Below are 12,084 nucleotides of genomic sequence, written 5' to 3'. Positions count from 1 at the left end.
CAGAACATCCCGACTATTTAGAAATAATTACTGTTGCTATAAATCAAAAGCGATGGCTAAACTGGTCACAGAAATGTATATACAAAAATCAGACTGAGGTATCACGCTCACACAGGAAAAATCCTTCGCTCCCTACTGGGTTGACAAATAATTTTCTAGCAGTAAAATGCAAAAATGCATTTTTGTTTTGCAGTCATCATAAATAATCCCGGGATAAGAATTCTTTGCAGGACTCCCAGATCCACTCCCTCAATGGCAAGGTTTATTGCTCCAGTTTCCCTGTGCTTTCTCTCAAACCGCAGCTGTCAGAACAATTTACGAATTATGGTCCTGTTGGCATAAACCTTCCATATTTCATAGCAAAATAGGTTTTCCCCACGAACTCACATGGCACAAATTGACATGTGAGAAGACTGAGTGACCTCAGTGGTGCAGCCTAGACCCACTGCTGGGCGATGTGGTTGTGTGCATTGGGGAATCATCCCCCCAAAACTCAGAGCTGGGCTGTGCTGTGACACCCATAGGATCTGGGTCTGTAGGAAATAAAGGCACAGAGTGAGTGCTTTGTTTCTCAGCACTGGCATAAGCAGAAATTCCAACAGCAGGGCTGCAGCAGTGTGGGGTCCCAACCATTGCTGGGAGCTTTGCATGAATGGGAGCTGGGGGTGGGCAGGGGGTGTTGGATCTGGGCAGGAACAAGGAGAGAAAGAAAGGGAGTGGAAGTTAATCAGGTCAGAATCGCCTCCAAAAAGTGTGAAAATTAAATGCAGATTCATAATGTAACGATAATGGCATGCAAATCAGGTTGGGTTGCAGATTTTAGTGTGCCATTGCTCTCCTCCTAATTGGAAGAGATGGATCCAACAACTCAAACGGCCACACTTGAGATATAAAGTCGTGCTGCAGAAGGGGAAATATTTCCTGATTTTCCTCAAATCACTGCTGCTGTGTTAATGTATGAAGAAACGAAGCCAGTGGAAGATAACTGTGTTGTTACTGATGAGTTTACAGCAGATGGGTTTATGTACAGAACCACTCCTGTCTGTTAAAACACATCACCAGGGCTGCAGGTAGAAGAGCAGAGGATTGTTTCTATCCGATATTTTTATTTCTAACTTCTAATTGAAGGTGATGCTGTGCAAAGGTGGGCTCTGTGTGAATGTGAATTGATGGCAGCTCCATCCAAGGTGATGCAGCTGCTTTGTGGACAGCCCTTTCCCCGCGATGCAGGTGAATAGGAAAAGAAATTTAAGAGCCCATTTCCATTCAAACACGATGAGCCAAACCCCGGAGCTGAGTGCCCAAGGATTCACTTTGAATTTCTTCAAAGTAAAGGCGACAAAAACTGATCTTGCAGAAATAAAAATTCCTAAGAAGGAAAGTGCGTAAAATGGGGAAGAAAATGGTTTTCTTTCCCCATAAATGAAGAGCGAGTCTTTAAGAATTTATAGACCAGAAATTTAAATGAAGAAGTTCCTTTTTACGGGCCCCTGTTCCAGCTCAGAGCTGTAGCAGCACTGCACATGGAGGTGGATCAGACCCAGAGGGGTCACAGCACTTCTGTCCTCCTGAGCTCACAAAGCAAATGAGATTTTGATGGCATTTTGTCTTCAGCTCTGCTTGCAGTTATGAATGCTGCATTCTGAGTACTCAAATCTGAGCAAGTTTCACTATTCACTATTTAAAAATCCAAACAGCAGAGCCGTGCTGTGGGGTTTGTCCCAGCACAGATCACTGCTCGAACGCCTGGAGCTGCTCCTGTGTGCAGCTCTGCACCCAGCTCAGCTTATAGCAGGCTCCCAGCAGCCAGCACCCAGCTCACCCCTCATATCTGTGAGCAGCAGTCTGGCTAATTGGGATTCCTTCTGCTTCTTCCCACGGTTCATTCTCTGGATGAACCCTTTCTGATTCACAGAGGGCAACAAAGCGGTCCTTGTAAGCAAGTCCTTGAGCTGGGCAAACCCGACGTGCCCCGTCAGCACTGGGAGCTGCAGCATCCTTCAGGGTGAGCTGGCATGGGCACAGCACAGCCGGGATGTGTGCCAGGGCAGGAACACCATTAGGAACCATTGAGCTGCCCGTAATGCAAAGCAGAGCCAGAGAGTGGGGCAGGAATGACCCGGAGCATGATTTGCAGCGAATGTCTTTTTATCTCATAAATAGGAGAGACACTTTGGGATGATTATCCGCCCAGATTTATCTCTGCAGCTCCTTGTGTATCCTTCTGCGCTTAAAAATGTCTCACTGCCCTTTGCATTATTGCATTGCCCTTTACATTCATACTGCATAAACCTCTCAAGCACCGTAAAACTTACAAGGTGTAATATAATGCTGTGATTTTCTTTTACACACCATAAACAAAAGTCACTGGGAAAGGAAGATGGCAAGGCAGACTTTATTTGGTCTGACAACGATACGGTGCGATTCGGGGTGAAAATATGTACACAAGTCCATATCATACACTCTTGCACACTTAAAATCATGAGCTGGATTGATTATCCGCCACTGATGGATCGCTTCAATGTATTAAATGGATTATTCCATAAATCACCAGCTGTGCTAGGAATGAAGTGTTAGGAAAGAAAGAGAAAACATCATAGATCTGTCTTGTGCAGGTGAATGGAAAGCTGTGCAGGGAGCTGGGGGGATCCTGGGGTGATGGTGTATCCCCAGGAGGACCACAGGGTCACAGAACCCTGAGCTGGGAGGGACTGCAGGGAGCATGGAGCCCACAGCATGGAGCAGAGCACCTGTTAGGCTGTCATGGGGTTGAAATGAGATGATCTTCGAGGTCCATTCCAACTCAAGCCATTCTATGATATGATGTAAGAACTCAATCCAGGCACTGGGTGCAGCTCCCAGTGCTGCAGCTCTGCCCACCCCATCTCTGGATCCTCTGCTCAGCGCCCACTGCTTCATTCATAGCAAACCTGTGCTGTGCTGGGGTTGCCTGAGCTGTGTGCACCCACCTGCAGGGGTGGGATTCGGGATCGCTGCTGTTAGAATCTGAGTGCTTTGCATTCACTGCAAAACCAACCACCCAGTCTAACACTTCAGTCCCAATAGACAGTCATAACTCAGCTAAATTTGTGGGTTATACCAGATTTTATTTACTGTTTCATCCTGGGAGATAAGGAGGAGATGACAGCCATCTATTCATTAAAGTAAAGCCGCCCACAGCTCTCGCTGGTTTCTCACCATCCGTGGCCATCTTTAATGAAATGTGGGTTTTTGCAGTACTGCTGCTGTTGGTTTAGGAATGCAGATGTCCCCACACACCTGGGGGGCTCAGCGCCCTGACCTGCTCACCTCGAAGCCTTCCTTCACAATCAGATGTCATTACCAGCTAATGAGCATCCAGTGGCCCCTGTGAGGCAGCCAGTGGCCTTTTCCCATTTCCTATTGGACATCCAAAGCACTGTGATGGTCTGAAGTGCTGCAGTGGCACCAGCAAATGCTCCCAAAGCTGCTGTTTGCAGATGTGGAGAATGGAAGGCTCATTTCAATCCATCAGCCTCACACTCCTTTGTAATGCTCTCCATACCAGCGTTGCACACCCCGTACTGGGCTCCCTGGTGCCCACTTCCCAGCAATGAGCAAAGTGCAAATTCAAGAATCCATCTGCACACTTCTGGAATTTTAAGGCTTTGTTTTATTCCCTCGATGCTGGCTGGTCTATGTGTATGCTTAAAGACTTCCTAAAAGGGGATACTTTTCTGACTCTGGAGTTGTTTGGGGTATGTATGGCGAAATTCAGAGCAGTGCTGTGGATTGCATCTTGCACGGCTCTGGGAAGCAATGTCTGCATCAGAGCAGGGTGCTGCTGGTTATCTCTTCTCCCAGCCATAGCAGAATGGTCTCATCCGTGGCTGTGTGGTGCTCAGTGCTCAGATGCAGTGCATGAAGGGAAGCTCCTTCTTGTGGGATAGGGCTTCTCCTTGGGAGGAGAGCCCTGTGCTGTGAGCTGTTGCTTCTTGGTAACGACCTGAGCCTATTTGGGGCTTTATTATGAGTGCTAAAAGCAAGCAGGTTGTCTGTTTTTATTGGTAGCAAACATGAGTAGTGCTGCGCAGCCCCATCATACTACATCCATCTGAAATGAGGCAGTCCTGCTTCACCAACCCCTTTTTAAGGACACGCAAGCTGCAGTGCTCAGTGGCACATTGTCCCACTGCCAACGGCAGCACCTGCACAGCCCTCACTGCAGCCCCTGCCTTCGCCCACCCTCTGCAGCCTTCACCTCTGCGGAGCTCAGGTGCTCTGTGTGTGCTCTGCCTTCCTCAGAACCTTCAGAACATGGAAAGGGAGAGGGAAGCAGTCTAGACGGCATCGCATTAATCCTCTAGCCAAAAAGAGGGAATAAAGATCACGCAGCAAAACTGGTGCAGAAATGCTTTACATTGGATTAGGAGGCATTAGGAGGCGTGCTGCAGACAGATGCGCAGCGTCGGGTTTGGTTGCAGCTTTGTCCCCACAAAACACTGCTCCTCGGGCAGCACCGTCCCATGCAGGGTTGCAACAGCACTGGGGGGAGGAGGTGGCTGGAGCTGTTGCTTCACCCCCAGCAGTGGGAGATGGCGAGGAACCAGTGCCCTCTGCTGCTGCGGGGCCGGGCAGGAGCACTGCTGCATCCCAGCAGCACCGCAGGGCGTGCAGTTTTTGCTTTTGGTATCGTTCTGTGTAGGATTGCGTCTTGAAAACTCCAGGAAAATCTTTTCCTAACATCAGCCTCCATTTGCTCTCACCAAGAAAAGCATCCAGAAGGTAGTGGAGGCAGATTTGCACCCGCTGGTGGTAGAGCAGAATTCTGGCTGCAACACGCGGCGAGCGTGCAGCTCTATGGCACAGCCAGGCGCAGAGCTGGAGGTGGGGGCTGCAATGATGGAGGGAGCACACAGACCCCTGCATGCACACAGAGCCCTGCATGCACACAGACCCCTCTGTGCACACAGACCCGTGCATTGCCCCACTGAGGTACCAATCACATCTGTGACTTTGGGCACTGTGCAGCTCCGCTCATCCCAGGACACCCCTTCCCCATGACGGAGTGGGGTCGATTACCTTTTTTACCTTCCTTTTTATTTATTTTTGTGTGTGTGGTTTGATCTTAATTTCCCGCACCATGCTCCCATGAGGATGCCGAGATCAAACAATTAGGCTATTCCTCCATAAAGAAGTAACATTGTTATTCAAATGTATTCAGAATTAATTTACCACCAAACAGTTTTACAGCACGGGGATGCGCTGCCTGATGCACAGAGCATCTCCTGACCCACAACACCTCCCTGTGCCACTCAGCATACAAGCAGTGGGTGCACGGCCACACAAATGCAGGTGGGGTTGCAGGAGAAACCTCCACGAAGGTGATCACAAAGCCTTTTAGTGGCAGCAGGGAGCAAGCAGCAGCAGAGCCCCAAAGGAACACAGCCTGGGGGGCCCCTGTGCAGCGCTGAGCCCAGGAGCTCTGTGCCCCCCAGGTCCCAGTTCCCTCCCAATGCTGCCTTATTTCTGATGGCAATTTTGTCTGCAGTGTGTGGGAAGGTGATTGCAGAATTAAATTCCAGGCGGGCGTAATGAGTCTCCAAAAAGCCAATCACACAGAGGAGGGTAATTATCCACGGAATTTGTTTTCTGTGTATTTATATAAAATAATCAATGCTTTTTTTTTTTTTTTTTTTTTCCCCTGCACCGATTCCAATCCCATTGGGTTGTCTGTTCTGCACAGCATGCAGTCGGTGTGCAGCCCTTCCCTGGGTGCACACAGCTCTGAGGAACAGAGCCCACGTTCCCAAAGCATCACCGTCCCCACCCATCCCGTGGGCACTGCTGCTGCTGCACCACAGGGCTCTCATCTCAAGGAAAAAAAAAATATATATATAAGAAAACACAAAACCAGGAGAAGAGCCAAGAGCCAACGGTGCGGGTGGTTGCTTCTAAAACCAGAGAGAAAAATGGAATGTATCCACAAAGAGGAGGGCAGGGAGTGAGGCTGGGGTGGCTCTGTCATTGCAGGGCTGCAGCTGCTGCCATTCCCATGCAGGGCTGTGCAGATGGGAACAGCCACCAGCAATGCAAGCAAGCAGGGCTGTGCTGAGTGCTCCTGTGCTGCAGCTTGCACCGTTTCCTATTAATCTCAGCCAGTACGTCTTGCTAATTGGTCATCCTTTGGCACAGTCATCCCAAGTGGATCCCAACAATGCTTCAGGGATGGGCTCTGCTGCCCCACGCCGACCCCTGGGCTGTGAGCCAGCACCAGCCCAGCCCTGCCATCTCCAATGGAAGCATTGCACTCCCAGCCCCGGCCACTCATCCTTGCACTGGGACAGCCCAGTGCCACAGCAGCACCCCGAGCACATGGCTGGGCTGTTTTCTGATGCGTCGTTTTCAAATATTTATCATTGCATAATAATTAAACAGCTGCTGGGGAAGCTTGAGATCCCAGCTCCTACCTATTAACAACAAAACCTGGAGATAGGCTTCCTTTGTACGCGTATTTGTGTAGATTATGGTTAGATGTGTAGATTAAATATTTATATTTTACATGTGAGAGAAGGAGCGCTTTTAGCTCTTCCTTTCCTTTCCTGGATATTTCCTAGAAAAGAACCAAAGCCCCGCTGTATTTATTTTAATTGTCAGCTTCATGGGAAAACAAGGGAGCTTTGGAAAGTCACCTGTTTTCTCCGCTTTAATTTTCGGCTTTAAAACAATACTTATGTAAGCGTTCTCCAGTTCTTGGCATCACCTAATAATTAAAATAATTACTTGAAAGCCAGAGCAGCTTTGCACAAATGAATGCGGTGTGTGTGGGGGGGGGGGGGTTGAGAAGCTGCAGTTTCCCAGTGAAAAAGGCCGGAATTATTCCAGTTCTAGCTGAGAGCACAGGTAAATGCAGATCTTCCTGCAGCCCCATTACTACTCCTTTCTGACCCTTCTGTTCCTGTTTTAGTGGTGGAGGGAGGGCTGAGTGAGGAGCTGAGCTGTTGGTTGTGGCTGGCAGTGGGGCTGCATGGTGCTGTATGGGGCTGCATGGGGCTGCACAGAGCCCTGCACGGCGCTGCTCCTGGGTGCTGGCATTGCTCCTCTTGGTGCCTGCGGTGAGGAGGAGCAGATCCACAGCCCAACCACAGCATTTTGGGAAGGGCTGGCACAGTTTCCCTACTGGAATCTCCCGTATCCCTTTGTACGATTGCTTTGAGCCCTGCCTAGAAAATCTGACTGAGCTGAGCACTGCCCCAGGGATGCTCCCGGCTCCAAACACCCCCATGAGCAGCACTGATGCTCTCGGGATATCTCCCATCTGCCTTTCCCATCACAACTTGGGGTGCTGCAGCACACGCAGGACACGTCTGCATGGCTCACAGCAGCACAGGAGAGCAGCGTGTGCCCTGCAGGACTCGAGCCCCAGTCTGTGCCAGGGCCATGCACTCACACAGCCCTTCTGGAGGTGGCAATATTTCAGAACGCAGTCGCCCTTCAGGACTGACATTTTTCTCTTTCTGGCTTTCCCATGGCTGCTGTGCATTCACATCGGCATAAACAAGTCCCGTTTTTTTGGTGTTTTTTTCTTTTTTTTTACACTAAAAAATATCCACAAATCTATTTGTTTTTCACTGGTTTCTCCAGCTTGGACTCTGGTCCCCGTGCAGGCAGTAACCCTGTCCTGACTGCTGTTACGGGCACACAGCAAATCCCTGTGGATGTGAACTGATGGCAAAGTGCATGGGATGTAGCAGGGAATCAGAGACTTTCTTTACACGACACATTCCTGCATCTAGTTTAATTAGAGAAAGAAAGATCATAGCCTCTTTCCCAAGCTGTTATCTGTGCAATTACTTTATGTAACATCATTAAAAATTAATTTTCCCCAGAACCTCAGCTATTTAATGAATACCACCCGGCCCCCCGCAGCGCCGTAGCACCTTTCAGGCTGCGGGCTCAGCACGGCTCCCAGCACTGCCTGCCCTACGCAGCCCCACGGCAGCACCCCGTGCCCGGCCTGAGCCGAGGGCTGCTCCTGGCCGGGATTAAAGCTCCTCCGAACAATGCTCCTCCTGCAGCAGGCTCGCACCTCTGCTCACAGCCACACAGCACCCGCCTTGCACCGGCACAACATCCCCCTCTCTGGGGCACAGCATCCCCTTCTCCGGGGTTCAACGTCCCCTTCTCCAGTGCACAAAATCCTCTTATCCAGGACACAGAATCCCCTTTTTCTTGGTGCACAGCATCCCACTCTTGAAGCACAGCATCCTCCTCTCCGGGGCACAGCATTCCCCCCTTCAGGAGCACAACAACCCCTTCTCCAGAAGCGGAGCCTTCCCCCTTTCTTAGGCACGGCATCCCCTTCTCTAGGGTACAGCATCCCCCCCTTTGAAAGCACAGCATCCCTTTATCCCTCAGGCACGGCACCCCGCTTTCCAAAGCAAAGCATCCCCCTCTCCGGGGCGCAGCATCCCTTCTCGCACCGGGCACCGCGACGCTCCTCGTACCATTCTCAGCATCCCCCTTCCGATCCAGCACGGTGTCCATCTCCCCCTTACACGGCACAGCCCCGCACCGCCCCGTGTCCCCGCTCGGGTCTCCCTCCCGGCACCGTACAGAGACGCGCCGGTTCCAGCCCCGCTCCCCGCATCCCATCCCCGGGCGGGGCAGCGCACCGCACCCCCCCTCCACCGCACTTCGCTCACCTATCCGGATGACATGAGGCATCCCATGCGAGCAGTGTCCCCAGAAGCCTCCGAGCAGGAGAGCCGCGCAGTATTCCCAGAGCACGCCGCGGAACGCCGGCCACGGCTGGGTCATCGTCGGGCAGGGCGCGGGGCCGCGGCCCTACGGCCCCAGGGGCAGCGGGGCGGGGGGCTGCGGCCCGGGGCTCAGCCGGAACGGCCGCCCATGGCACATCGTAGTGAGCGCGTCGTGCCGAGCCGAGCCGCGCCGAGCTGTGCCCAACCGAGCCTCTCCGAGCCGTGCGGGTCCAAAGCGAACCGTGCCGTGTCGAGCCGTGCCGAGCCGGGCGGCACCTGCGGAGTCGGGCTGTCGGTGCGCCCGCAGGAGCGGCTCTGTCCCCTCCTACCACTGATGCGCGCGGCTCTCACAAAGCCCCGGAGTGGAGCGTGCACACACGCACACTCACACACTCACACACCCGCGCTCACACCCGTACCGACACGCTCACCCCGGGGGGTTGCGGGAACGGCCCGCCCCGACGGCTGCTCCGCGCCCCGACCCCCGGCGTCCCGCTGTCCCCAGTGTCCCCGCCGTGTCCCCGCCGTGTCCCCTCTGTGTCCCCACTGTCCCCGTGTCGCGGGGATGCTGGCGCCCTTTGTCCCCGGAGCGGTGTCCCAGGTGTCTCCGATGCTCGTAGAAGTGCCCACTGTCCCCTGTGTCCCCGGAACTCCTGGGAATCTCGGTCTCCTTATGCCCCTCTGTGCTAGGGATGATGGTGTTCCCTCTATTCTCAGAGCTCCTGAGGGTGCCACTCTCCCTGGAGGTCCATACTGTCTCCTGTGTCCCCCAGAGCTCCCAGAAATTCCCCCATCCCCTCTGTCTCCCGAGATTCCCACTGTCCCTTATGTCCCCGGAGGTCCCCACTGTTCCCTGTGTCCCCAGCAGCCCCACGGGGCGAGGGGCAGCGCACAGCTGCACGGTTGGGTGTGGGCTCGGGCTGGGGATGGGTTTCATTTCGGTGCCACCACTGAGCCCCGCGATGGGGGAGCAGAACGACTGCGGTGACAGAGACGGAGAGCCGGGGGAGGAGGAAGCGTTGCCAACCGGCGGGGCTCGGAGAGGGCGAATTTATTTTTTCTCATTTAAATAATTCGATCTATTCCATCATTTCCAATCGCTCCCATTTGCGAGCTGTCTGCTAACTACATCGCCTGGAACATCTCGAGAGCAAATCTTTAATATTCTTGCAAACATACTATTAGTCCGTATCTGTTCATCCTTTTAATTCTGCCCGTCTTTCCGCTCGGCGTTGGAAGAGCAGCCGATCTCGCTCTGCCTGCAGCTCATCCCAGTGCCGCAGCTCCGCCCGGACGCCGGGCACCTCGGGGGGGTGGGTGGGGGGTGGTGTGCAAATATCCATCACTCTGAAAGTCGGAGCACAGCTCCTTGGGGTCTGTGTGTGACTGAAGGCTGCGCAGTGAGGCGGTCCCCCTGTGGGGCACCCAGTGCTGTGGGGCCGATCCTGTGCTATAGGGAGCGGTGGTTGTTGTGGAGCTTTGGAAAAAGCTCTGGGAGGGGGGCTGAGTGCCCTCAAGAAACCTCCTGGCAGTGCCAGGGAAGGAGAGCAACCTTGCTCTGAGGGTGCTTCTATCTCTCAGGGCACCAAAAGGAATAGGGTTCAATACAAGTGCATGCGAGGAATTTTCTTTACTCGGTGCTTAAACAAAGGACAGCTGTTGCTGTGGGCTTCGTGTGAAATCAAATGTCACAATCTGGTGAATCTGTGCACCTGGAGTTAGAAAAATGCTTTCGGGAGGAAGACTACAGAGAGAGCTGTTCTTTGCTCTTCTAACTGTAACACTTAGAGAACTGTGAGTTTGGTTTTCAGTAACTCAGGACAAGAAGTTGTGATTCTGTAAACCGTTAGAATCAGGCAGTAGCCGGGGTGATGTTTGCTGTCAGATGATGAGAGGCTCCAGCTTCTGCTTTGCTCTCTGCTCCCCGCTGCTGTAACAGCACGGTGGGGTTTCAGAGGGCTGAGCTCAGGTGCAGACCTGCTGTCCTGGGCTCTGTGTGCTCCTCTGTGCAACCCTGAGGATACCAGCACCAGTTTGGATGCTCCTGGTTGAGCATGAGGGTTCTCAGCTCTGTTGGATTTCTCCTCCCTCAGTGCTGCTCGTGGCGTTTGGAGCCGTGCATATCACACATGGAGGTTACTCATCTACACTTTACATTCTTTATATGCATGAAATCTTGCTTCACTCGCCCACAGATAGAGCTGCAGGCTTACGGTTGTTCCAAAGAGGGTGGATTTAGTGCAAGGCTTCTCCGTGTTGGGTATGAAACTGTTTGCCAAAGTGGGGGGAAAAAAAAATATTGCAACAATTTCGTTAATATCCGAGGAAAATACTGCTTGACAAAGGACTCCTTCACTCAGATCCTTGCTTCAGAAGTACGCAGACCTCAGAGAGAGACAAATACTTCAGTAGCCGACACACATTTCCGTACCAATGAACAAAAAGAGGTTCTTTTCATTGCTAACGCTGTGTGAACCGCTCGGTGCGACCCACGTGCGTTATGTTTGCATGCGTGCGCGTACAGCCGCGATCTCCGCGACTGATGCTGCTCAGCGCTCCCGTTACGGAGCTCCTTGGGTTCTCCGTACATCGCGATCCTGCGGAGCGCATTCCTGGGCCGTGAGTGCCCTCTGCTGAACGCACCCCGGCTCCGGGAGCTGCGGGCTGAGCGCTGCGGGGGCTGCCGCCCACCCCAGGACCGCATCGATCTCCTCGTCCTCTCTGTGTGCTGTGATGTAGAAGTGCTGGGTGGGCGATGGGTAGAGATGGAGGTTTCCCACTCGGCAGATTTCTCCCAGGCTCTTTTCTCTGCTCATTGAAGGCACTGCAGGGGGAGGGGGAGGGTGGTGGTGCGAGTGCTGGAGCTGGGGGGAAAATGCACTTTTTGGTACAGTCTTGATTCCAGAATAATGCTCCTAGAAAGGTCGCAGCCCCACACGGTGTGTGTTTGTGTTGGAGGGTGCTGCCTTGATAGCTGGTTTGAAACACGCCTGGTTCTGCTGCGTGTTGTTGTGGAAGGAAGGTGTGCACAAGAGCAGGAGCTGGGGGCAATGCTGGAGCCACATGGATCGAAGGCTCCATCCCTCTGTGGCCCTGGGGGGCTGAAGGTGACTGTCAGTGGGCATGGAGGGGATGGGGGTGGTTGGACTTGGGGATCTCAGAGGTCTCTCTGACCTCAATGATTCTGTGATGGACGCTCTTAGAATAACAGGAGGCAGAGGGGGAGCCTTGTTTTCATGGCGCATCTCCTGAGGATGCCCTGTGGCTCTGCAGGAGCAGGGGCAGCCAGGAGCTGCTCCATTAGGTGCTGCTTTTCCTGGGCTGCACGATGGTGTGGCTGAGG

At 53.0% G+C, this 12,084-nt stretch overlaps 1 protein-coding gene across 1 annotated transcript in view; it reads right to left on the bottom strand.

The window, feature by feature from the left end:
- The window catches only part of GRIK3 (glutamate ionotropic receptor kainate type subunit 3), a 69,845-nt gene extending 60,658 nt beyond the window's left edge, over positions 1 to 9,187 (bottom strand). Inside the window, exon 1 of the mRNA XM_031594885.2 lies at positions 8,685 to 9,187. Within this exon, the coding sequence (XP_031450745.1) occupies positions 8,685 to 8,799 (115 nt within the window). The 5' untranslated portion in view covers positions 8,800 to 9,187. The remainder of the gene's footprint in view (positions 1 to 8,684) is intronic.
- Between the last annotated feature and the right edge of the window lie 2,897 nt (positions 9,188 to 12,084).

The sequence above is a fragment of the Phasianus colchicus genome, chromosome 24, assembly GCF_987193195.1.
Source record: "Phasianus colchicus chromosome 24, bPhaCol1.hap1.1, whole genome shotgun sequence".
Taxonomy (NCBI): Eukaryota; Metazoa; Chordata; class Aves; order Galliformes; family Phasianidae; genus Phasianus; species Phasianus colchicus.
The sequence above is the reverse complement of the archived record's forward strand: the minus strand, read 5'-3'. Positions and strand labels throughout refer to the sequence as shown.